At 42.2% G+C, this 25,830-nt stretch overlaps 1 protein-coding gene across 4 annotated transcripts in view; it reads left to right on the top strand.

Moving 5' to 3' along the window:
• The window catches only part of NUP214 (nucleoporin 214), a 100,976-nt gene that overhangs the window by 48,976 nt on the left and 26,170 nt on the right, over positions 1 to 25,830 (top strand). For 3 of the 4 annotated variants that reach the window (XM_060013955.1, XM_060013956.1, XM_060013954.1), the window contains exons 25-30: positions 12,179 to 12,254; positions 13,588 to 13,666; positions 16,572 to 16,662; positions 19,215 to 19,276; positions 21,800 to 23,623; positions 25,634 to 25,704. In XM_060013955.1, the coding sequence (XP_059869938.1) occupies positions 12,179 to 12,254; positions 13,588 to 13,666; positions 16,572 to 16,662; positions 19,215 to 19,276; positions 21,800 to 23,623; positions 25,634 to 25,704 (2,203 nt within the window). The remainder of the gene's footprint in view (positions 1 to 12,178; positions 12,255 to 13,587; positions 13,667 to 16,571; positions 16,663 to 19,214; positions 19,277 to 21,799; positions 23,624 to 25,633; positions 25,705 to 25,830) is intronic. The other variant, XM_060013957.1, reaches the window with a different exon arrangement.

Here is a 25,830-nt window from a genome sequence, read left to right as displayed (position 1 = left end):
TTCAGTGTGTTTAAGCCCGTGAATTATTCTGTAATAGTGGTGAACTGCCTGCAGGGGGCAGCATTGCCATTGTCAGAGTGTGCCTATTTTTCCTGCAGAAATTTAGGTTATAAGAGGGGTGGAGTGGACAGCTAATCTTGGGTACACAGTTGGGTTTTCAGGAGATTGTCCTCTTCAACTGGCAGTAGCAGTTGCCTCATAAACCTTCAAAGTCTTGGTGATATATACTCAGTATGCTGTTTGTCGTGTAAGTCTACATATGATACACATTACAGTTACTAAGTCAGGTAAGGTATAGGGTTTGATTTTTGATTTTTTTTGTTTTTTAATACTCTTGGGGCTCCTGAGTTGGCAGTTCGACTCTAATGCAGACTGTTGATTCTGAAAACCCAGTGATGATCTTGAAATTGACCGTCTCTCCTCCCTTCCTTCCTGTCTCCAGGCATTCCTGTTCTTTCAGGTTTCTCATACCTTTTGTATGAAAAAACAATCTTTTAAAAGGCACCAGCTCTGTTTGGAGACTTCTAGCTTGACTTCCTGCCATATCTGAGGGCCAGATCATTGCTGCCAGAGCTGACTTTTCTTAAGTCTGAGTCTGTGTTTAGAATTCAAGGTATTGACTCCGTGTCACTGTTCTGGGCAGCACGGTTCATAGAATATGCTTGTGCCCTGTTGCTCTGTGTATTTGTAGCCAGGAGCTCTTCAGCGTGGCTGAAGAAGGAAGAGTTGAGGGCCGTTTCCTCAGTCTGAATGTAGGGATCGTGAGAACCAGTGTCATTCAGGCATTTAGAGTCTGGTGCCCATTACTAGTCCAGTGGTGAGATGAACAGCCACAGACCCTGTGTTTTTTCCAGTTTACATTAGCTCTCTCCTACTCCCCTGCCCCCAGGTCTGCTCACTGTTCTGTTTTGGCTTTATCAAGTGGCCCTGCTGCACTAGGCCACTGGCCTCTTTTTTCCACATTGGTCCATTTATCAACACTGCCAGGAATTTCTTAGTTATCTCAGGGCCATACTAACAGCCAAAAACAAGCCTACTCGCTTTCCTATCTTGTAGTGACCTTGAAGCTTTGGTATGCTGTTTCGACCAAGATGGCATTTGTGGTCGTTGTCAACTTCTCAAGGGAAAGAACTATGCATTAGAGTTTGGGAATTATAGCCAGATTCCTAGTGTAGGGTAGGCAAAGAAAAGCCACTGCAAGGCAGAATATTACATAAGACAGGAAAATCCAGCTTAATGGTGAAAGAAATATGGTCTGGTATTTCTGAGATATTTTAGCTGTTAACCATGTGTGAGAAGCACCTATTGGTGATTTCCTTTATCTTATCTCAGGCTTTGTTTCCCTCCAGGGTTCATCTGAGCTAATCATTGATAAGGGCTTTGTTAAAGGAGCAGTGCTGAGTTTGCCCTTTTTTCTGACTTAAGAAAAATAGACACAAAACTTAAAAAGGAATCAAAGAAAATCTCTTCCTTTCCCCACAGAATGTGGACTGTGGTGCAGTTATTTAACTCGTAAGCCCAGAGTGGTGCCTGGAATGCAGTTCCTTTTTAATAACCACTTGTTGAATAATAGGTGAATCTAAGCATAATTGACAAGTGGAAATTGGTATTTACCACCTCCCCCAATAAGAAAGCTTGAGAGGGAATTACATTCATTATAAAATTACTCTCAGATTCTCTTAAGCAGTAGTTTGGTAAGTGTATTTTAAATATTTAATTTTGCATTTAACTTTTTCTGAGTAATATCTTAAAGAGATTTATTATAAGATGAGCTTACACATTTCTTGCAAATCAAAACTACAGTGAGGTATCACCCCACACGGTCAGGAGGGCCATCATCAAAAAATCTACAGGGCAGGGCTTCCCTGGTGGCACAGTGGTTGGGAGTCCGCCTGCCGATGCAGGGGACACGGGTTCGTGCCCCGGTCCGGGAGGATCCCACATGCCGCGGAGCGGCTGGGCCCGTGAGCCATGGCCGATGAGCCTGCCATCCGGAGCCTGTGCTCCGCAACGGGAGAGGCCACAACAGTGAGAGGCCCACATACCGCAAAAAAAAAAAAAAATCTACAAACAATAAATGCTGGAGAGGGTGTGCAGAAAAGGAAACTGTCCTACACTGTGGGTGGGAATGTAAATTGGTTACAGTCACTATGGAGAACAGTATGGAGGCTCCTTAAAAAACTAAAAACAGAACTACCATGTGACCCAGCAATCCCACTGCTGGGCATATACCCGGAGAAAACCATAATTCAAAAAGATACATGCATCCCAGTGTTCATTGAAGCACTGTTTACAATAGCCAAGACACGGAAGCAACCTAAATGTCCGTCGACAGAGGAATGGATAAAGCAGATGGGGTACATATATACAATGGGATATTACTGAGCCATAAAAAAGAACAAAATAATGCCATTTGCAGCAACGTGGGTGGACCTAGAGATTGTCATACTGAGTGAAGTAAGTCAGACACAGAAAGGCAAATATCATATGATATCACTTATATGTGGACTTCTTAAAAAAAGCGTACAAATGAACTTAAGACAGAAGTAGAGTCATGGAAGTAGAAAACAAACTTATGGTTACGAGGGGATAAGGGGGGGAGTGATAAATTGGGAGACTAGGACTAAGATATACACACTACTATATATAAAATAGATAACTAAATAAGAACCTGCTGTATAGCACAGGGAACTCTACTCAATACTCTGTAATGACCTATATGGGAAAAGAATCTAATAAAAAAGAGGAGTGGATATATGGGTATGTATAACCGATTCACTTTGCTCTACACCTGAAACTAACACAACATTGTAAATCAACCGTACTCCAATAAAAATTTTAAAACAAAAGCAAACAAACAAAAAAGATGAGTTTACACATTGCTGCCGTTGGTATGTCTTATGTTCATTGGCCTCATCCCTTATATTCACCTCCTGTTTTCAGGAAGAGGGTTTATCTGGAGCAAACCCATGGCTATCTAGACTCCTCTCCAGTGCTCAGTCACTTGATTCAGCAGGTTCCTAAGGGGTGTCTGCCATGAGCATGATAACACCCTGGGTATTTGGGATCCAGTCGTGAGTAAGACATACCAGATCCCCGCTTTCCCAGCACTTAGATCTTAGCAAGAAGACAGCCACTAAACGACCCATTACATCGACAGTTCTCTAACTGCAGTGTAATGAGTTGGATGAAGGAGATGTACAAGGTGCTAAGAAGGCACACAGTGAGGCCATCTGGTTGAATCTGGGGCTGATGAGGAGGTTGGGAAGGAAAAGGTGTTTTAGCTGAAAGTTGAGCAGTGACCAGAAGCTGCCAGGCAGAGTAGAGAGAAGATTGTTATAAACAGAGGGTGCAGGATGTGTAAAAGCCCAGACCTGGGAAAGGACAGAGCATGTTTGAGGTGAAGGTAAAAGAAGGCCAGTATGTCTAGAGACCTGGCAGGAAATGGAGGATGAAGAAAGCAGGGCTGAATGAGGTTAGAAATACGGTGGGATTTTTGGTTGGTTGGGTTTTTTTCCAAAGCACACCGGATAGATCATTACTTTCAGGAATTTTGGCATTCGTTTATTCTTTCTTTCTACAAATACTTTATGAGCATTTCCTGTATGCCACACACTGTTCTAGGTGCCAGGGATAAAGCAGTTAACAAAACATATTCCCAAAAACCCCCAAACCCTGCCCTTGTCACAGAGAGACAAATGGTACGTAAAATATATAGTATTTTAGGTGGTGATAGGTATGATGGAGAAAATTAAAGCAGAGAAGGGGTTTAGGGACTGTTGTCTGGACATGGGTTGCAATTTTAAATAGGAACAAGGAAGGTGCTATTCATACATGGCTAATGACTAAAATATCTCAGAAATATCAGACCGTATTTCTTTCACCATTAAGCTGGATTCTCCCGTCTTATGTAATATTTTGCCTTGCAGTGTCTTTTGACACTTAACATTTGAATAAAGACCAAAGACCAGAGAGCAGGTCGCATGAATATCCTAAGGAAGAAAGCCCCAAGCACCAGGCCTGTAGTGAGAGCATGTCTGGCAGGTTCAGGAAGGAGCCAGACAGCCACTGGTGGCTGGAGGGAGAGGGATAGCAGGGCCGGGGCCCGGGATACAGGTCTTGTAACATCTAGTAAGCCTTGGTCAGGACCTGGCTGACCAATGGATGTTGAGCAAACTGATCGGATTTATGTTTCCTTTATTAAAAGCATTTAGCAGTTTTTTAAAATATTAGGGTGTGGGTTTCCCTGGTGGCGCAGTGGTTGAGAGTCCGCCTGCCGATGCAGGGGACATGGGTTCGTGCCCTGGTCCAGGAAGATCCCACGTGCCGCAGAGCGGCTGGGCCCTTGAGCCATGGCCGCTGAGCCTGTGTGTCTGGAGCCTGTGCTCTGCAACAGGAGAGGCCACAACAGTGAGAGGCCCGCGTACCGCAAAAAAAAATAAAATAAAATATTGGGGCGTAATTAACACACAGTAAAATTCACCTTTTTTTTAGTGTAAAACTCTATGAGCTTTGATAAATGCAGATAGTTCTCTTGACCTATGGTTTTAGCAGGAAGCTTCTGGTTCTTATATTGAGAATAGATGAAAAGGACTGGAGTGAGGAATGGTAGAAACAGGGAGAACAGTTAGGAAGCTTTTTTTTTTTTAATTGTAAAATATATGTATAACAAAATTTATTAATTTAACCATTTTTAAGTGTACAGTGACATTAAGTACATTTACAGTGTTGTGTAACCTTCACCACTATCTGTTTCCAGAACTTTTTCATTATCTCACACAGAAACTGTAGCCATTAAATAGTAACTCTTTACTCCCCCTTCCCTCTAGTGTCTGGTAGCCTTTATTCTACTTTCTGTCTCTAAGAGTTTGTCTGTTCTAGGTACATCATATAAGTAGAAGCATACAGTATTTGTCCTTTTGTGTCTGGCTTATTTTGCTCAAATTTTCGAGATTTATGTATGTTGTAGCGTATGTCAGAATTTCATTCCTTCTATGGCTGAATAATATTCCATTGTATGCATATGTCCTATTTTACTTATCCGTTCATCTGTAAGTTGACACTTGGGTGTTTCGCCTCTTCTTGTACAAGTATCTGTTGGAGTCCTTGCTTTCAGGGGGTAATGTTTTAGGAGTGGAATTGCTAGATCATATGGTAATTCTGCATTTAGCTTTTTGAGCTAAACGTAGTTCAAACTGTTTTCCAAAGCAGCTGCACCATTTTACATTCCCATTAGCAATGTATGAGGTTCCAATTTCTCCACATCCTCACTAATATTTGTTATTGTCCACCTTTTTGATTATAGCTATCCTAATGGGTGTTACATGGTATCTCCTTGTGGTTTTGATATGCATTTCCCTTATGACTAATGAATGATAATTGGGAGTCTATTCATGTGCTTATTGGCCATTTGTATCTTCTTTAGAGACATGTCTATTAGATCCTTTGCCTGTTTTTTAATTGCGTTATTTATCTTAATTGTTGAGGCGTCATATTCTTTATGTAATCTAGATTCAAGTCCCTTATCAGATACATGATTTGTGAATATGTTTTCCGATTCTTTGCATAGTTTTCACTTCCTTGATAGTGTCCTTTGGAACAACAAAATTTTTAATTTTGATAAAATTCAGTTTATGTTTTTCTTTTGTTGCTTGTGCTGTAGGTGTCTTACATATAGGTATGTGTTTAAGAAACCATTGCTTAATCCAAGATCATAAAGATTTACTCCTGTGTTTTCTTCTAAGTTTTATTGTTTGAGCTCCCACATTTAGGTCTTTGATCTGTTTTGAGTTAATTTTTGTAAATAGTGTGACTTTGTGGTCCAACATCTTTCTTTTGCATGTGGGTATTCAGTTGTCCCAGCACCATTTGCGGAAAAGACTCTTTTCTTTTCCCCTTTTGAATTGTCTTGGTGCCCTTGTCAGATTGATCAGTTTTCTTTCTTGTCTTTTTTTTTTTTGCGGTATGCGGGCCTCTCACTGCTGTGGCCTCTCCCGCAGCGGAGCACAGGCTCCAGATGCACAGGCCCGGCCGCTCTGGGGCATGTGGGATCCTCCCTGACCGGGGCACGAACCCGTGTCCCCTGCGTCGGCAGGCAGACTCTCAACCACTGTGCCACCAGGGAAGCCCGATTGATCGGTTTTCTAATGTTAAACCAATTGTTGGTAATGATGTATTGTCCTTTTTTTTTAATATATGGTTGGATTCAATTTGCTAAAATTTTGTTAAGAATTTTTTCATGTCTTAATGAGCGATGTTGGTCTGTAGATTTTGTTTTTTTGTAATATCTTTGTTTCATTCTGTTATCAGAGTAATGCTGGCCTTACAGAATGAGTTGGGGAGTGTTCCTTTTCAGTTTCGTGGAAGAGTTTATATAGATTTGTTATTATTTCATCCTTAAGTGTTTGGTAGAATTCACCACTGAAGTCATTTTGGCTTGGAAATTTCAGTTTCTTTAGTAGATATAGGACTATTCAGCTTATCCACTTCTTGAGTGAACTTTGGTAGTTTGTGTCTTCCAAGAAATATGTTCATTTCATTTGAGTTGTCAAATTTATTGGCATGACATTTTTTGTAATAGTCACTGATTGTCATCCTTTTAATGTGGATAGAATTCATGATTTCAGTTCCCTCTTTCCTGTTAGTGGTAATTTGTGTCTTTTTTTACCTCATCAGTCTAGCTAGAGGTTTATCAATTTTATTGATCTCAAAGAAACCAGCTTTTGGTTTCATTGATTTTTTTTCCTATTACTTTTTTACTTGGTCTTTATTATTTCATTTTCCTGCTTACTTTGGGTTTTATTTACTCTTTTTTCTAGTTTCTTAAGGTAGAAGCTAATGTCATTGATTTGAGACTGTTCTTTTCTAATACAGGCATTTTAGTGCTATAAATTTCCCTCTAAGAATTGCTTTGGCTACATCTCACAGATTTTGTATATGTTATTTTTCATTTTCATTCAGTTCAAAATACTTTTTTTTTATACTTATGGATTATTTTGAAGTGTGTTATATAGTTTCTAAATAACTGGACATTTTCTAAATATCTTTTTGTTATTGATTCTCAATTTAATTATTGTGGTCAGAGAACATCCTTTGTATGACTTGAATTCTTTAGATTTATTCAGACTTCTTTTATGGCCCATAACTGGGATCAGCAAGGGTTTTTTTTTAAGGGCCATATAGTAAATATTTTAAGTTTGTGGGACATATAGTCTCTGTCTCAACTACTCAACTCTGCCATTGCAGCCTGAACGCAGCTGTAGACAAACTGTAAATGAATGGGCATGGGCTTTGTTACAGTAAAACTTTATTTACAAAAACAGGCAGCTGGTCTTTAGTCTGTAGTTTGCCAGTCCCTGACCTAGAATATCCATCATCTTGGTAAATGTTCTGTGTGCACTTGAAGAGAACATGTATTCTACTCTTGTTGGTTGGAGTGTGCCATAAATGTCAATTAAGTTAAGGTGGTTGATAGTGATAATTTTCTGTCTGCTTGTTCCATCAATTAATGAGAATGGTGTTGGTATTTTCAACTATAGTTGTGGATTTATTTTCCTTACAGTTCTATCAGTTTTTGCTTCATGTTGAAGTTCTGTTATTAGTTACATAAATGTTTAGGATTGTTACATACGCTTGAAGAAATGACCCAGTTTGTCATTACAAAATAACTCTCTTTCTCCCTTGTAAGATTAATTGCTCTGAAATCTACTTTCTCCTATGTTAATGTAGCCAGTCCAGCTTTCTTTGTTTAGTGCTAGTGTGGTATAGCTTTTTTATCCTTCCTTCTATTTTAGACCTATCTTGTGTCTTTATATTTAAAATGGGTTTCTTGTAGACAGCATGTAGTTGGATCTTTTTTTTTTTATCCAATCTGACAGTCTGTGACTTTTAATTGGAGTACTTAGGTCATTTACATTTAATGTGATTATTAACATGTTTGGGTTTTAATCTGTTATATTGCTATTTGTTTTCTGTCTGTCCCATTTGTTCTGTGTTCCATTTTCCTCTTTTTCTGCCTTTTGGATTTAGTGATATTTTCATGATTCTCTTATCTTTTTCATTGGCTTATTAGCTATACCTCTGTGTGTTATTTAAGTAGTTGCATTAGGGTTTATAGTACACATCTTTAACTTATCACAGTCTATCTTCAAGTGTGATTATACTGTTAAAATATAGTAAAAGAATCTATAACAGTATTCTTCTATTTCTCCCCTCCCCACCTTTGTGCTATTGTTGTATATTTTCCTTCTACCTATGTTATAAATCCCATGATATGTTTTTATAAATAGTTGATTATCTTTTAAACAGAACTAAATTAGAAGAAAAATATCTTTTCTTTTCGCATATAGTTATCATTTCCGGTGTTCTTCATTCCTTTGTTCAGTCCCAGGTTTCCATCTGGTATGATTTTCCTTCTGCTCAGGGACTTCTTTAACATTTCTTCAGGTTTAGATCTGAATTCTTCCATCTTTTGTGTGTATTCCAGAGTCTTTATTTCATCTTTATTTTTGAAAGATATTTTTCCTAAGTAAGGAATTTTAGGTTGACAGTTTTTTTCCTTCACTGACTTAAAGATGTTGCCCCACTTTAAAAATAATAACTATAGTAATTACCATAACCTTAAAAAAAACTTTCATTCTTTTATTTTTCTTACTACAAATGTTCATTGTAGATAGTATGAAAATCTCAGATAGTTAAAAAAGAACAAAATTTAAATTACCTTTATTCCCACTACAAATGTTTAATCACTGTTTGCATGTGTCTTCATCTTTATTCCATGAAAATTTAGTTTTTTAAAGTAAAATTTGGAGGGAGTTCCCTGGTGCTCTAGTGGCTAGGATTCCTCATTTTGACTGCTGTGGCCCAGTTCAATCCCTGGTCAGGGAACTGAGATACCGCAAGCTGCATGGTGTGGGCAAATAAACTTAATTGTTAACATTTTTCCATGTCATTATAAATTCTTAACAATCCTGTTTTCATATTTAATATAGGTCTTTTTTAAAGCTCTAATACAGTTCCAACTTGCATTATTTAAGTTACTTGGCACCTAGACATGTGTGCAAAAACTACAGTTTGATTTAGCAGACTTTTAGATGATATTTTGGAAAGCCTTTGAGTCTTCAGAGACATAAAATTTACCAATAGGGCACAGTAGTTGGTGGTAACAAGACATAAGAAACGCCTAAAAGTGAACTGATAGCTTTTTTTTTCCTCTACTGACTAATATTCAGGGATGTGCTTCTTATGTTGTTACCAACAATGCTAAAACAATTTGACACTTAGATAATTTTGCATGCTTGCAGCCATATCTGTTGGATAAATTCTCAGTTGTAGGACTGCTGAGGCAAAGGAGATATCCATATATGTGAGTGTATATACATACATATAATTCTTACAATTGTTGTCAACTTTCTCTCAGTAGAGCTTATACCAATTTCTCCTTCCCACAAGCAGTGTGTGACAATCTGGTTCCCCATATCTTTGCCAAGATTATCAAACTTTACGATTACTACAGTCTGATAGGTGAAAAAATGAACTGAGAGGTTTTGTTTTCAGTATCTTCTATTATTTTCTTTTTCTCTCCTGATTTATTTCTTCAGTTGCTCTTGTTAAGTAGTCCTGTCCCCTTACTTGCTTCCCCTTTAAATAATTACAAAAAATTCATAGTTCATTAAATAGTTAACTTTAGCAGCTTTCACAGTTTAGATCCACTGTGTCATATGTGAATTTATAAAAAGATGTACATGATAATGAATCAGACTTACCAAAATAAAACATAACCAGGTCTGTTGTTTTTTAAGCTCTTTAAAATGTTGAAATAGGTAGAAGAATGAGTAGTTGGCCCCTTTCACAACAATAGTATGAATATTTGCCTTGTTAAAGTTCATTAAAGTTTAAGGGACCACTAAGAAAGGGCCTAGGCAACATCTTAATGCTTCACAATCTTAACTCAATTTTATCATTGTGTGTAGAGTACACAGCCCTAGAATGTGTGCATTAGCCTGCCTATGTCAGCAGGCAGTGCTGATAGGGTGTGGCAAAAAGACCAAAAAATGGCTTTCCTGTGTTCAAGGCAGTGTTTGAACGAGGTTTGTTGTGACATTTTTTGATGTTTATCATACTTGATATGTTCACCTCCACTTGTGTATTAACTTTTATCAGGATGGTCTGGGTAATGGAAAGTCGGAGAACTTAAGTTCGGTTGCAGTTGTTTTTCTCCAAGAACCTAATTTTACTACTCTTAGTGACCTGTGTAACTCCATTCCTCCTTTCTAAAGCAGTGCCCTAGTGTTGGCAGTAGTATAAATGTCATTTGTAGACTCATGTAGTAAATATATGTGACAGTGCCATTTTCTGCCTGTGGTCCTTTGGCTTCTGCTTTCAGCTGTGGAACAGAACATTTCAAATGGATTTCCAGTGATCTCTTTTCAGGTCCATACTGCTAGAAAGTAGAGTACAGTCCTCCAAAATAGGACAGTTCCAAGTTTAGCATTTCCATCTTCTCTTGAACATTGCTAGCTGTTGATTTCCACTGTTGTGGTTCACAGTCCCGCACAGGTCTCTGAACACGTTTGTTTGGTGGGACACTGTCTTTCCTGTTTGTGCTCTTGGATCGCCGTGGGTCCGATTAGCCAGTAGGTTTGTTAGCTGATGGCACTGAGCAGCATTTCTCTGCGGGTTGTCATATGGCCCGGTGTGTAAGTCCTGTGAATCCTAATTTTGTGTGTTTGGGGATTTAGGACACCCAAGAGATTTATAGCATTATCACAAGTAAATAGAACAATAATTACACTCAGTCTGCTTCATGCATGATTTAATTTACCGTCATGTCATAACTAAGTTTAGGGTGCAAAAAATGTTCTAAAATTGGATGAACTGCTGCTTTTCTTTTTATTTGTAGTTTATTTTTTGCTTATCTTTAAGAAAGCGTGCAAGATTTTCATTGCCCTCGTGACTCACCTGAGCTGCAGCCATTTTTCCACCTAAGTCTGCTGTGTCCGCCCAGGGATTTCTCAGCCCCGGCATCTCACTCACACATTCCTTTTCTCGTTGGAGAGTCAGCAGATGAGGGAGCAGTGTCCCTGCGCACCTGTTTGGTGGAGCGTCTCAGGGGAACAGGGGTGTGTCTCTTCAGAGAGGCACACACTTACAGCTCCTTCTCTCTTCAGTAGGAAAATAAAGAGGTTCTGTTTCATTGAAAATAACTGCCTTTTTTCTTCTCTCTGAATCTAATAAAGTTTGTTTGGGAAGGTTCCTGTATTATTCCAGGAGAGTATCCTGAGGTGACTGTAAGATTATTAAAATGTTTGATAATTTTTTTCTATGAGGCATGGGCTTATTTTTGTCTTTCCTCTTCCAAGTTAATCTTTCAATGGAAAATTATTAATTCTCCCTAAATGAGAGTTCTGAAAAATAAAACCAGGTCCTATAATTGCTATTCCTATGCATACTAGTCAAAGTAGCTCTGCGCTGAGGACAGATAGATTGATGGAAAGAATTGCTCCCAGGAGCCAAGAATAGAGCTTTGCGTTAAACAGGTGATTTTTTTCCATCACATATTAATACTAAGTAATTATTGAAATAACAGTTCCCTGCTTACTGTGTGCAGGGGTAACAAAAGATGGTGAGAACTCTTTCTACACACACTGGATGCACTTTTCATACCATAGCAGAAGTGCAGGTCGGGGACGGAACCGTGGTATGTTTGACTCTTGTGTGCTGACATCGTGAGCACTGGGCTCCCAGGGCTGGTTGCTGTGAGAAGCTGAGGTCTCTTCTTTGAGCCAGATCATATACATCCCATAGATCCTGTTGAACATTTTCTCAGGCCTGGAAAACAGAATCAGGAAGTCCCCACGTGGTCCGGAATGGCGGTGGGTGTTGGGGAGGAGGTGCAGACGGCTGAGTCTCCAGATAAGAAAAGGATCTACTTCTGAATATTCATAATTTTTTCCTGGGATTACAGGTCGCTGCTTTGACTTTTATGCTAAAGACCCAAATGTCATTTAAAGAATTCAGTCTGCAATCCGAAAAATGTCAAATGACTTTGATTAGGGTCCCAGACATCTATATTCTACCCCCAAATTGATGCTGTTTTGGACAGAAGGTTGGCTCGGGGATGAATGTGATTTACACCCAGTCATGCCTTTCTCTTGAGCATATGCTTTGTGTTTTTCAGTTCTTCAGTGCCGTACTCTGCAGCCAAAACACCTCACCCGATGTTGACCCCAGCGTCTGCTCACCAAGCTAAGCAGGTAACGTGCTGCTTTGGGCTTTGCTAACGTGACCTGCAGTGACCGTCTTTGTAACTGAAGACAGTGCTGTACTAGGTCTTCATGTTGTTTAAAGGAACTGTAAGTCTGACAAAGGCCTGTGATCCTTTCCCCACAGTTTATGCCAGTCTTGACCTGGTAGATCAGTTAGGACCTGATACTGTCTTTGTAGGCCATGTGACATCCTGCACCTAGTAATCTTGGGTCATAATTCTGTATTTGTATATGGGGTATCTGTATGGAGTTGAAATTTACTTTCTTTTAACATTGTCTTAGTTAACCCATACAACAACCATATAGACAAGACAGGTGTTCAGCTGTGTTTCACTAATGAAGAAGCCGGGGCTCAAGTGACTAACGCAGGCTTCCACGGTTTTTATTAAATGATGGAACCCAAGTCTTCCAACTTCTTCCTGTCCACTGCTTTGTTCGTTGTACCTTCCCGTGTCAGCATCCAGGGGATAGGTTCTCTTGCTTTCTCTTGCAATCCCTGTTTTTCAGACCTTGCATCTTAAGTGATGTGTGTTATGTCTACTTTCAGGCTGTTGCCTGATAAACACTGTCTCTTACAAAGATAGGTTATATTATAAACAGTTATGCAATCCAGAAGAAAATCATAGGAGATGGTGAAAGGTAGACCAAGCTCTCTCGGAGACTTTCCCTAAGAAACCTGGTTGCTCTGCTACTCATCTCTGTCTCTAGAAATAATGGTAGATTGTGTTTGAGATTGAACATCAGAACTTGCCTATTGTGAGTTCTCAGACGTGACTGTCTACTCCTTAGCTTGCCGTGACTTAACATGACACTTAAGCGGTTAGCATTTGGTCTTTCTTCTGGAGGTTTCCATGTTCACCTTGGAGGACACATGGTAAGGCACAAATCCTCTTGCCTTGCCAAGAGGAAAGGAACATTGACTGGAGGTGGATAAGTTGAACAGTTTTGCTTTCTAACCTTATTATAAGTTTTGTTGAGAGCCAGGACCTATTTCATTCATTAACTTCTTCCTTCATTTGTGTATCAAATATCCCAGTGCCTTTTACGTGCCAAGTCTTGTGTTAGGCACTGAGGAAATAGCCACCAGCTAAACAGGCCTGACTCTGTTTTCTTGGTGCTTGTGGAATATTCCCATCTCTGATACGATCTTACATGTGGTAAGCATTTAAAAATACTGACTTAAATTGAAACAGAAAAAACAAAATTAAACTAAATCAAAGTGTTTGTGCTTGCTTATTTTAAATTATGTTATCATTTTACATGTTCCTTTATTCCAAAGGCTCGTTTGCGGTTTCACATAAATGTCTTGCTCCTGTTATAGGGATCTCTGATAAACGCCTTAAAGCCGTCTGGGCCCACACCAGCGTCCAGTCAATTGTCATCTGGTGATAAAGCTTCAGGTAAGTTTGCACTTTTGTTTTAGTGAAAATAAAGGTGAAAGATATGCTCCACAGTAGAGTTTATTGTGTGGATCACAAAGGCAGCTTGATGTGAAATCACGTACAGTAAAGACATATTTGAAAAGCCTCAGTTGATGTAGAATATCCAGGAAATTAGTGAGCCCTTCAGCAGCTCTGCAGACTTCTGAAATATGAGAGCAATAGGAGAAAGCCTGCCTTTAAATGTTTTTCCTAAAAAGGAGCACCTGCCTTGCTGGATAATCAGTTTAGAGAGGAGTGGATCAGAGCACTGAACTCTACTTCTTCTACTACAAAGGAAAGAAAAACTCTCTGGGTTTACGAGGACAGTTCAAAAGCTGGTAAAACACAGAAAGTAAAATGGATCTGTTACAATTTAAGACCTCAGAGTAGATCAAATTCAGTATTAAAAGACTGTGGCTTCACATGCTCCCAGCAGTCACTCAGGCGTAATTACTCTTAACCAAAATTAGTTTTTACAGTCACCATAAAGTGCTCTGACCAGGCATCCACGCCGCCCTAGCCCACTTGACATAGAAGTGTGCTTACATGTAGTGCCTAGTTTAATGTGGGCTCTTCCTCAGCAGCCCCTTTTGTTGACCCTGTGTTAGAGTCCGCTTCATTTGACATGTGTTACTTTCTGCTACGGCCCAGAAAATGCTAGACTGTGCTGCCCGCAGTCCAGCGTTCTCACCATGCTCTGGACTCTAGCTTTTATTCTGATTCATGCTCTCCAGTGGGTCTTCAAGCTAATAAATTCTGTTCGAGATGCTGAACTTCACACTTTAGCAGCCTGCTTTCCGTAATCTCTACACAATCATACCATCATCCCAACTTCTCTGTAGTCAAATCTTTCTCATTGGATATTGGGTTTATCTTCAGAAGTATTCCTTGCACTCAGAAGAAAACCATTATTGTGTAAGCCCAAGTTGTATTCTAGAATTCAGATTAATGGAGGAGCACAGTTTTTATCATATAAGCCTTCCATGAGAAGGTGTATAGCACTTCTTAACTAGCAGCTAAAACTTTATGTTAGAAGGGAAATTTCAGTGGAATTTGTCGAAGACTTTTGAATCATTTAGGATTCAAATTAAGAAATTTGCTTCCATTTCTAGCTAATATTTGAGAAAAAATTTTTGAAAGATTATGTATCTTAACCCCTTTCAAGGATTTTATTGGAGAGTTTTTTGTCACTCCTGAAGTTAAGAATCAAGGACATCTAAGGGGCTTTGTTTTGTGCATGTCTAGGCAGTTAGCATGACTTGCAAGGAGATTTCTAGGATTCACCATTCAGTGATGATTGTGAAATATTCTCTGTCCTTGCTGTGTGTTTCCTTCTGTCCTCACTTTCTGGAAACAGACTTTTCTTAAGTAGGAAAATTTCCCTGAAAAGTACTATTTAAGAGTTTGCAAAAACTTTCTTTAAAAAAAAAATGCATTTCTGAAACTTCTGTAGAATAATTCCCTTATTACTTAATAATGGAAATACCTTCATTGTTTTACTGATCATAGAACTATTACAAGTGCACAAAAAGTCTATGGTGTAGAGCTATATAATGTAGAAAACGAAAGCTGCCCTGTAAGCTCCCTGTTCCAGAGATAACAGCGCTCAGCGATTTGATGTGTATCTCTTGGGGTTTGATGTGTATTGTTCTTTTAAACAAAAATAGTCATATCCTGTATATATTGATATGTAATCTGTTTCCCCGCCCCCCCTAAAGTAAATATCGTGTTCATCTTTCCAGATCTGATACAACTCTACCTCACTCATTTTAATGGTAGCCTAAGACTTCACTGTGTAGTTGTACCCTGTTAAGTTTTAATAGTACTCTGCAGATAGTTTAGATTGTTTTTAACTTTTCAAGATTATAAGTCAGGCTGCCTTGGACAGCCTTGTACACATCACATTGTATTATAGTGGTTTGTTAGATAATTTTACAAATATTTATCCCATACTTACTTAAAGGGAGGTGCATTTTCTTATTGTTTGGTTTGGTTTGATTTGGGCTTTTTTTTATTTTATTTTTTTTGCGGTATGCGGGCCTTTCACTGTTGTGGCCTCTCCCGTTGCGGAGCACAGGCTCCGGACGCGCAGGCTCAGTGGCCATGGCTCACGGGCCCAGCCGCTCCACGGCATGTGGGATCTTCCCGGACTGGGGCACGAACCCGTGTCCCCTGCATCGGCAGGCGGACTCTCAACCACTGCGCCACCAGGGAAGCCCTGATTTGGGCTTTTTAAATGTAATTCCCCCATTCCTGTCCTCCTTTTAAAAGTAGAGCGATAGGGGAAAGATTGTAGGTAATACCCCAGATTATTAATAAGTAGTTACAGTATATTGAATGTGGGAAGGATGATGGATTGCACTTTTAACTCTCTATACTTCTCTATATTACAGCAATCATATGTTACCTCTGTAATTAAAAAAAAAAGAACTATTATTTAAATACAAAAAGTCTATGGAAAATACAGAAATGCAGAGAGAAAGCAAATAGCCATGAAGTCACTACTCAGAGATATTAAGTTATCCTGTTTCTCTTTGGAATTTTGTTTTTCCTTTGGTATATATTACTTTTCGGTAATTGTAAAAGCTACTTTTAAAGCCTTAAATTTGAACTGCACTCCAGCTATTTTGACCTCTTTCCTGCAAAGGGGCAAGTGTGGCATGTCCTGGTTTGGAATTGACAGTGACTGAGCCAGAGAGCAAGTTCAGAGACCTTGAGGCAGCATGACTTAGGCAGCGCTGCGGCCACCGACTTGTCATAGAAAGTGCGTGACCTGGGGCTGCGCTCCACACGGCACCACACATTCGCTGCCACAGAGAATTAAACTAAAATGGTGACTCTAACTGGTTTTTTGTAACGTTCTCATTTTTTTCCATAATTTCAGGACCAGTGGCAACCAAGATAGAGACAGCTGTGACGTCTACCCCGTCTGTTGTTGGGCAGTTCAGCAAGTCTTTCTCATTTTCTCCGTCAGGGTCAGTAGTGAACTAAATTTTGTGACATCACCAGCAACCTTACAGATAGCTGCCCCAAATCCTACAATCTGTAGGTATACTTATGTGAAGCCAGAGTTCTTAGCACTGCAGTGATGCGTTCGGTAGTAGTGGCCGTAGTTTAGCGTCCTAATGTAACTGTGTTTCCCCTTTTGATTCAAGTTTAGACGTGTGTCATTACATATTGCCTATTTGTTCTTAGACGTGTGTCATTACATATTGCCTATTTGTTCTTAGACGTGTCATTACATATTGCCTATTTGTTCTGTTTTCTAGGATAAGCTCCATTTTCTTTGGATAGTGAGTCTGGTTGATCACGTTTATCACACTGAGGTGTCTTCATTCTGACACCGTCTGGGGGCTGGGTGAGAAGCTTAGATTGGCTTTGCTGCCTTGAGAGGTCACGTTATATGCAACTTCTGAGAGAGCAAGACAGTAGCCATTTGAAAATTTGGGTTTTATATAGATGTGGGGACATACATTTCTGTTTCATTTTTTAAAAAGTAATGATGGCTATACTTGTCAAGTTGAGTCATCTTTAAAAACAAAAGGGTCTTCTAACCCTCATTCCAAAGGGAGCTTTTATTAACCTTGGAAGGAGAGTGCCTTTTCTCTGTGCTATAAGCACTCATCTTGAAACCTGTGAGAGTCGCCAAAGCGTCCTTCCCCTTCAGGGGTGGAGCTAGGCTCTGTGTGGCTGAGATAAAAACCCATCCAAAGATTGTTTTTACTGTGAAGAGTTGCATGTTCAGTTCCATTAGAAAAGCCTCTTAAGCTCTTCCAGGTCATGCTTTTGTAACTGGAATCATATTGACCACAATCTCTTTTTCCTGACGTGAATTTGTTTCTTGAGCATCCTTCAACCTAACCACTTAAAAGAAAGGAGGTGGTTAGAATAGAATTTGAGGGGAGGAAATTATATATATTTTACTGTCAATCGTTATGTTTTCTACTTCCCAAAGGTAGTTTGGAGCAAATTTTAAAGAGTAGGTCAGTGCCAGGGGTTACTGCATCTTTTTTTTTCCTTAATAAATTTATTTATTTTATTTATTTAATTTTGGCTGCGTTGGGTCTTCATTGCTACGCGCGGGCTTTCTCTAGTTGCGGCGAGCAGGGGCTAATCTTTGTTGCGGTGTGCGGGCTTCTCACAGCGGTGGCTTCTCTTATTGCGGAGCACGGGCTCTAGGCACGCGGTCTTCAGTAGTTGTGGCTCACGGGCTCAGTAGTAGTGGCTCACGGCTCTAGAGCACAGGCTGCAGGCTCAGTAGTTGTGGCACATGGGCTTAGTTGCTCCACGGCATGTGGGATCTTCCCGGACCAGGGCTCGAACCCAAGTCACCTGAATTGGCAGGCAGATTCTTAACCACTGCACCACCAGGGAAGCCCTGGAGTTACTGCATCTTTTAATCTTTACTTCTGTGAACTGATAGTCTTCTTGCCATTTTTAAAATAACCTGAATAGGTTTGGGTCATTGGGTCAGTGGCTTACCGTTATTAGATAAAATTTCTTCACCAAGTTTGGGAAGAAGAAAGAGAATTGTTTTCTTTTTTGATGTGATGAAATGTTTAACACATCCTCTTAGGTGGTCTTGGTCCATTTGACGAAGCCAATGATGGGTTAAAAAGAAAACTCTAAGTCCAGACCTTACCATTTCTTACCGTATTTGGTGTGCTTGGCCCCTTACATTTTAAAGCTGTGGAGTTCTAAATTTGCTGTTTGAACTTTTCTCACAGTGAATAGTCTGCTCTGGCTCAGCTCGTGCTGCGTTTTCTTCTTTGGCCATGGTGTCTTCATTCATGGTGTAAAGAAAATGTACAGAAAGAGACGACGTGATGACAAGAGTCAGAAAAGCTTTTGAGGGCCGTTTCCTGGTGGTCTAGTGGTTAGGATTCGGCGCTTTCACTGCCAACGGCCCGGCTTCAGTCCCTGGTTGGGGAACTGAGATCCCGCAAGCCGCGAGGTGTGGCCAAAATTTTAAAAAAAGAAAAGAAAAGCTTTTGAACCAAATTTCCCAGCCCAGAACTAAGCATTCTGTCAGAACGGCAGAGACAGTGGCTCCTGTTCCGTGCTGTCCGTCACCTCCCTGTGGCGTGCACTGTCCTGACGCGCTCTTTGGTCTCGGTCTGGGTCATAGAGGTCCTCCAGCCTGTCTCGTCTTCCTCACTAGGTGGGCCATCTGCTCTGGCCACTCTCCCCACAGAAACATTCCCAGTGCATTTCTCCTACTCCTTTGCTTTCCTTGGAATAGGTCCCCACCCCAGCCTCCCCCGTGGAAAGCCCAGCTGTTCCTCCAAGGTCTTCTCACCTGCTTCTCCCTTCTTACCTCACCCACAAATTGTCTCTCCCCGCTTAGAGAGCTTGCGATGGCTCTGCTGCTTCAGAGATAATGTGCTTTCACTTTGTTGACGTTTATCTTCTAGATTGTAAGTCCCTCGAGAACAGTTTGTGTGAATGAATTATAAAATGTACTTTAAAAGGGCCATGTTGTGCCTTGGGCGTGTTCATTTTTAGCTTCTTTTCTTCCCCTCCCTAGGACTGGCTTTAATTTTGGGATAGTCACACCAACACCGTCTTCTAATTTCACGGCCACACAAGGTACAGTCTCTGCATGGCATAGCATTACTTTTGTGTTTCCCCCTAAACAAGTGCAGGTTTTGGGGGTCAGATGTGTTGACATTTTGCTTGCTGCTGCGTCTTGCCTAAAGTGTCTGCAATTAACCTGGTGTTGATATTATGCGTTAAAAATAGGCTAGATTTACAAAACTGGGGAAGGACTTCTACTCTTCATAATTAAGTACAAGGAAAGGATTTGCTTCTAGAAAAGCAAGGCTGTGCTTTAAATGTGAATGTTTACATGTGAATTATTTTTTCCATCTTTTTCCTATGTCATTTAAAATTGTATCAATTCATAGGATGAGATAGACTTAGTACTATAGATATCAAAGACTGAACTCATCTTTTTCCTTGATAACCTGGCAGAAAACACACTGGTCTCATGCATGTTGTTGCACATCTACCAACCAGCATGTTTTTAATGTTTAAAAGAATTTGAAGACCTATAAGGAAACCAGATGTACTTTTTAAGTGCCTCCCAGTTCTCAGTTTAAGTAATTAAGCTTACTTTTCTTTTATTTTAAAAAGAAAACTTTTATTATAAAAGTGATTGTTATATTTTATTATAAAAGTGATGTGTTCTGGAATCACACATTGTACCCTTAACCATTGCCATTCGGTTATATTTCCTTCTGGGGTTTTTGCTTCCACTCTTATTTCATTTAACACAATCTCTTGTGAGTTTTCCAGTATTATTGAAAATCTTGTGTAAATGTCATTTTTGATGGCCACATAATTCCTGTCTTGTGGATATGCCATAATTTATTTAACTATTCACCTTTTGGACATTTAGGCTCTTTCTAGAGTTTCCCTATGATAAATAAGACAATGACCATTTTTCATCTCTTCATTCAACACATTTTTATGAGTGCTTTCTGTGTGTCAACCCAAGTGGTAGAAGTTTTTTTTAGTAAAAAAGGGATCTCCTAAAACCTCCTGGAGGGAGATTAGGGAGCTGAAAGCATAGCAGACTTCCTAAACCTGAGCTGTGTGTGGCACTGAAAGGGTTGTTGATCTCATTCCTTTCTCTCTGGAGCAGTGATTCTTAAACTGTTCTGCCCACTTAGATGTGGCTGAATACCCTTGAGGCCCACCCTCTCCCCAGTCTCACTTTCTAGAAGAAAAACAACTCAATGATATAAAAAGATTGGAGAGGAACAGAATAATTTCAAAAATCCTAAATGAAATAAATTAGTACTAAAACACAATAGTAATTCCATAAACATTTTCACTAATACAAGAATAGACAACGATCCAAAATCATAAACAGCTCAGCACAACACCAGTGATACAAAGAGGGGTTTCTGGAAATTACCTGTATATAGTAGGGGCTTTGCAGTGTTCTCAGGAGTTTGTGATAGACAGACTTTTTTTTTTTTTTTTTTTTTGCGGTACGCGGGCCTCTCACTGTTGTGGCCTCTCCCGCTGCGGAGCACAGGCTCCGGACCGCGCAGGCTCAGCGGCCATGGCTCACAGGCCTAGCCGCTCCGCGGCATGTGGGATCTTCCCGGACCAGGGCACGAACCCATGTCCCCTGCATCGGCAGGCGGACTCTCAACCGCTGCACCACCAGGGAAGCCCCTAGACAGACTTTTTAAAAGAGCATGGAGTTAGAAACATCAACCAGCACTTTCGATAGACCAATTTCAGTTTGTAAGTATCAAATTAGTCTTTATTGATCAGTTTTTTGACCAGGCCTTGTGAATGCTTTACCTGTATTTCATTTAATCTTCATGACAACTCTGTGAGGTACGTACTGTTATTAGCTCTCTCTTCCAAATGGAGAAATTGAAGCCCAGAGAAGTCAATTAACTTTTCCAGAGTTGCACAGCCAGCAAGTGGCAGAGCCCCCAGCCTCAGAGCCCACGTATGTCCTTGACCATCTGGCCACACTGCTGCCATGAAAGCACTTAGTGAGGAGAGCACTAGGAAGTAGCCCTTAATTATAGGTAAAAATGATTGCCTGTGGATTGACACTCTATCTGTCCATAAAACCAAAGGAGGAATTCCCTGGTGATCCAGTGGTTAGGACTCCGTGCTCTCACTGTCAAGGGCCTGGATTCAATCCCTGGTTGGGGAACTAAGATCCCACAAGCCGCATGGTGCGGCCAAAAAAAAAAGGGATCAATTCCTGGTCTCTCAGGAGGTCCATATGCTAGTACTGTTGCCAGGAATGTTATTGCGGCGCACACACGGGGGAAATGTGGGAAGATGCCTTTTCTTTCTCTTTTGGGCCACTAGGTTAATTTCATGTACTCTAGATAGAGATGTATTTGTTATTATTTAATGGTCATAAAGAGAACATTCGTTCATCCCACCTCAGTGAGATGACTCAGAGCTAACGTTCCTGCGGAGAAGCATTTGTTCTGTCTGCTGCTGTCAGAACAAGCTGTCCCTGACAGTATCAAGGGAGGAGAGAGGCTTTGGCTTAGAAAAGTCAGTGAGACTGTGATAGGTCATATTTTGTGAAATCCAGTCCATTTCCTAATTTATTTTTCTTGCTAGTGGCAGCACCCCCCGGCAAAGAGTCAAACCAGCTGGACACATTCTCCTTTGGCGGGACAGGCAAACCTTTTTACGAGGCCATTCCTGAAAGCTCCCCTCCCTCGGGAATGACGACGTCAAGTAGCACGGGAGCTGCTGGTCCCTCTCCTGGGGAGTCTGCTCCATCCAGCGGCAGGCCTGTGGCACCTTCTGGAATTGCTCTTTCCACCCCCTCTGGCAAGGTGGAAGCTCCGCCGTCCAAGTTGGGAGAGCTTCTGTTTCCAAGTTCTCTGGCTGGAGAGACTCTAGGAAGTTTTTCAGGACTGCGGGTTGGCCAAGCAGATGATTCTACAAAGGCAGCCAGTAAGGCTTCATCCCCAGGCGGGACTGGTGCTAGTGCACAGCCCACCAAGACTTCGGCCGTCCCCTCCGGGTTTAGTTTCACCGGCCCCGTGGTGCTGGGGAAGCCCGTGGAGCCTCCCGTGACCTCCTCTGTGGCTGCCACCACAGTGACCCTGGCGGCTGCGGCCGGCCCCAGCCCCGGCAGTTCCTCAACTGGCGTCTTTGGCAGCCTGCCGCTCACCAGTGCGGGACCCTCCAGCGTAATCAGTTTTGCGGGGCTATCGCTAAGCGGTAGCAAGACCAGTTTTCCGTTCGGAGGCCAGCAGACAAGTAGTACAGCGCCGTCCTCTGCTGCTGCCGCTGCCACACCCCTTCCTACATCCCTCCCCGCCTTGTCGTTTGGCAGCCTCCTGAGTTCAGCATCTGCTCCCACCGTGCCCACGTCCTCCGCTAAAAGCACGGAAGCAGCCACGTCATCGGCTCTGCCTGAGAAGCCAGGTGGTAGTGAGGCCTTGGTGTCAACAGCCTCCCTCCTAGGGCAGCAGCCATCCGCCCAGCTTCCCCAAGCTCCTTCTCAAACGTCTGACTCTGTGAAGAAGGAGCCCGCTCTCGCCCAGCCTGCGGCCAGCAGCCCTGGTACAGCGGCGCCCAGTGCCACCGTCCTAGCGCCGTCCACGGAGGCCACTCCGGCAGCCACCGGGGCCGCGGACGCCAAGACCGAACCGCCGTCCCCTGCCCCCACCCCGGCAGCGCCTGGGCAGATTGCCGTCGCAGCACCTGCCGTCCCAGGTGCCGGCCCCGTGGCCCCAGAAACATCCAGGCCTCCCGCCACCTCCAGCGCTGTTTCCGGTGATGCTCCAGGCCCAGCCACGGAGCCCGCAGTGTTTGGGGCGGTCACTTCGGGCTCGCCTGTCTTTACTCAGCCACCGGCCGCCAGCTCTAGCTCGGCTTTCAGCCAGCTCACCGGCCACACAGCCACCGCCCCCTCGGCGACCCCCATGTTTGGGCAGGTGGCCGCCAGCACTGCCCCGAGCCTGTTCGGACAGCAGGCGGGCGGCATCGCCAGCACGGCGGCTGCCGCGCCGCAGGTCAGCGGCTCGGGGTTCGGCAGCCCAGCGTTTGGCACCTCCGCCCCGACGGTCTTTGGACAGACGAACTTCGGGCAGGCCCCGGCCTTCGGGCAGCCGACCAGCAGCCCCGCGAGCGGCTTTTCCTTCAGTCAGCCCGGCTTCAGCTCCGTGCCGGCTTTTGGTCAGTCCGCGTCCCCCACCCCCGCGTCCACCAGCGGGAACGTGTTCGGTGCATCTTCAAGCGCCAGTAGCTCCAGCTCCTTCTCATTTGGACAGTCTTCTGCCAACACTGGAGGGGGGCTCTTTGGCCAGAGCAGCCCTCCTGCTTTTGGCCAGGGCCCTGGCTTTGGGCAGGGAAGCTCTGTGTTCGGTGGCGCCTCAGCCACCACCACGACAGCGCCATCCTCTGGGTTTAGCTTTTGTCAAGCTTCAGGTAAGAACTTATGGAAGATTTTTACTTTGTTGTCCTCTGTATTATTTGAAACATTTGCAGCAAATCTGCATTAGTTTGGTGATTAAAAGAAAGGAAAGGAAAACAGAAGAGGCTCTGAAAAGTCCGGAAGGGAGCCTGGCCACTGGCAGTCTCGGGCATTTCTTTGGTCTAATCACTGCAGCTCCAGTTGTGCTTCTCAGCAAGTTCTCCACTCTCCTAGCCACCGGAGTGCCAGTTTCATGGGGGGAGAAAAACAGATGTAAAGTCATGGCAAATAACAAAGGACTCATAAGTATGAAATTTTACATTTGCAAGGTCATTATGTCCAAACCTGTCCGGCCTCGAGGTGACTGATCTAATGTCATTTAGTGCCAGTACTGGAGCCAGGACTAGACTCCAGAGCTCCTCATCCTAGTCCTCTGCGCTGCCGGTATTTCATATTTCCTCTGACACCACCTTGCTTTCTAGAAGGGCAAATAGTGACATTTGAGAAGTTGGATTATTTTTCTATTTTCAGTGTAATTCTTTTTTTTTTGCGGTACGTGGGCCTCTCACTGTTGTGGCCTCTCCTTTTGCGGAGCACAGGCTCCGGACGCACAGGCTCAGCGGCCACGGCTCACAGGCCCAGCCGCTTCGCAGCATGTGGGATCCTCCTGGACCAGGGCACAAACCCGTGTCCCCTGCATCGGCAGGCAGACTCTCAACCACTGCACCACCAGGGAAGCCCCAGTGTAATTCTTTTAAAAAAACAAATCTTTAAATTTTACTATTTTTGAAAGTAAAATGTAATCCTCACTATTGCATGTCCAATCTTAGCAGCTGCTTTTGCTCCTAAAACCAGTAGACAGGACAACTCAAATATCTTTTCTAATTTTCCTTTCTCCATGGTTATCTTATGAAAGGCATTTCTTCAGCCATCAGGCTCAGGGGATGGGGGGCAGAATCAAAGATTAATGATTTGGTGGACAGGATTACAAGTAACTGCGCGTTCATTCCTTTGGTGAAAATTTATTGGAAACTGGTTCATAACTTATTAGAAAGGAAGTCATTTCCTTCCTGCCTTCAACAAATGTTTGTGAAGCTCCCACTATGTTCCACTACAAGAACACAGTGGTGCACGACAGTTTTGGGATCCACCTGATGCCCTGTGAAGAGGCTGCTTGGCCTGTTTGAGTGACGGGAGGAGATGTGATAAGTTGGTCTAGAGAACGGGCAGGGAAGAGGCCTTGTGGGTCTTAAAAGAGAGTAGGATAGTTAACGCTGTCGCTAGTGCATCTTTTTGTTCTGCAGTCAAAACTTGAGAATCCTCGTTCACAAGTATAATCAAAACTATTTCAGTACAACTGAGAACCTCTGAAAAACCCTTCTTTCCTACAGGAGCTAGGTGGAAAGATAACCTGAGCGGCCTCCTCCAGCGCTGGTTGAGGAACTGAGCCTTGCCTGAGCTCCCCTGCCTAGACCAGTAGCAGAAATGAGCGTGGAACTCTTGTCCTCCAGCTCCTCATCTGGGGCTCTTTTGTTATAAAATATAGTTCTTCCTGATTCTCCCAGGCCCTGTTAACTCAACACCTCAACCACGTTATGCCACCTAGAAGAAAGATAAACTACCCTGAAAGAATCTGGTATTTGAGATTAGAGGTAACCAGGGAGTAGGAATATTCATGGTTTTAAGTCAGACGCTGGAAGCACTTCTTGGCAGCTCTAAGTCTAGGGGAGCTACGCTGAGAGACCTCACCCGCCTGGGGTTTGGTAGGAGACAAGGATTCAGTCCTTGGGACTTTGGGACTTTTTTTTACTATTATAAAATTCTAGCAATGAAAAAAAGGGTTTCTTTAAATTATTTACTCATAATTTTCTCCCTTTCCTAGGTAGGAAAACATTTTCTTCATGAGTTGATTTATTGTGAGGCACTTTAGCACACCTAAATGCCATTTAAAAAGTAAAAAACAAAACTTTGATATTATAGAAGGTTCATCCAAATTAAACTTTGGTTTTCTTTTTATTTTACAGGTTTTGGGTCTAGTAATACTGGTTCTTTGTTTGGTCAAGCAGCCAGTACTGGTGGAACAGTCTTTGGCCAGGTAAATATGGACGTTTGCCTCTATTCACGTCAACATGTATCAAACCCATTTGCATCGTTCCTATAGGATACAATCAGTCATGTTCCCGTAGGATGTAACCGGTCCTGTAGGATGTAACCAGCCCCA

This window comes from Delphinus delphis, chromosome 6 (assembly GCF_949987515.2).
Source record: "Delphinus delphis chromosome 6, mDelDel1.2, whole genome shotgun sequence".
Classification (NCBI taxonomy): domain Eukaryota; kingdom Metazoa; phylum Chordata; class Mammalia; order Artiodactyla; family Delphinidae; genus Delphinus; species Delphinus delphis.
The sequence above is the reverse complement of the archived record's forward strand: the minus strand, read 5'-3'. Positions and strand labels throughout refer to the sequence as shown.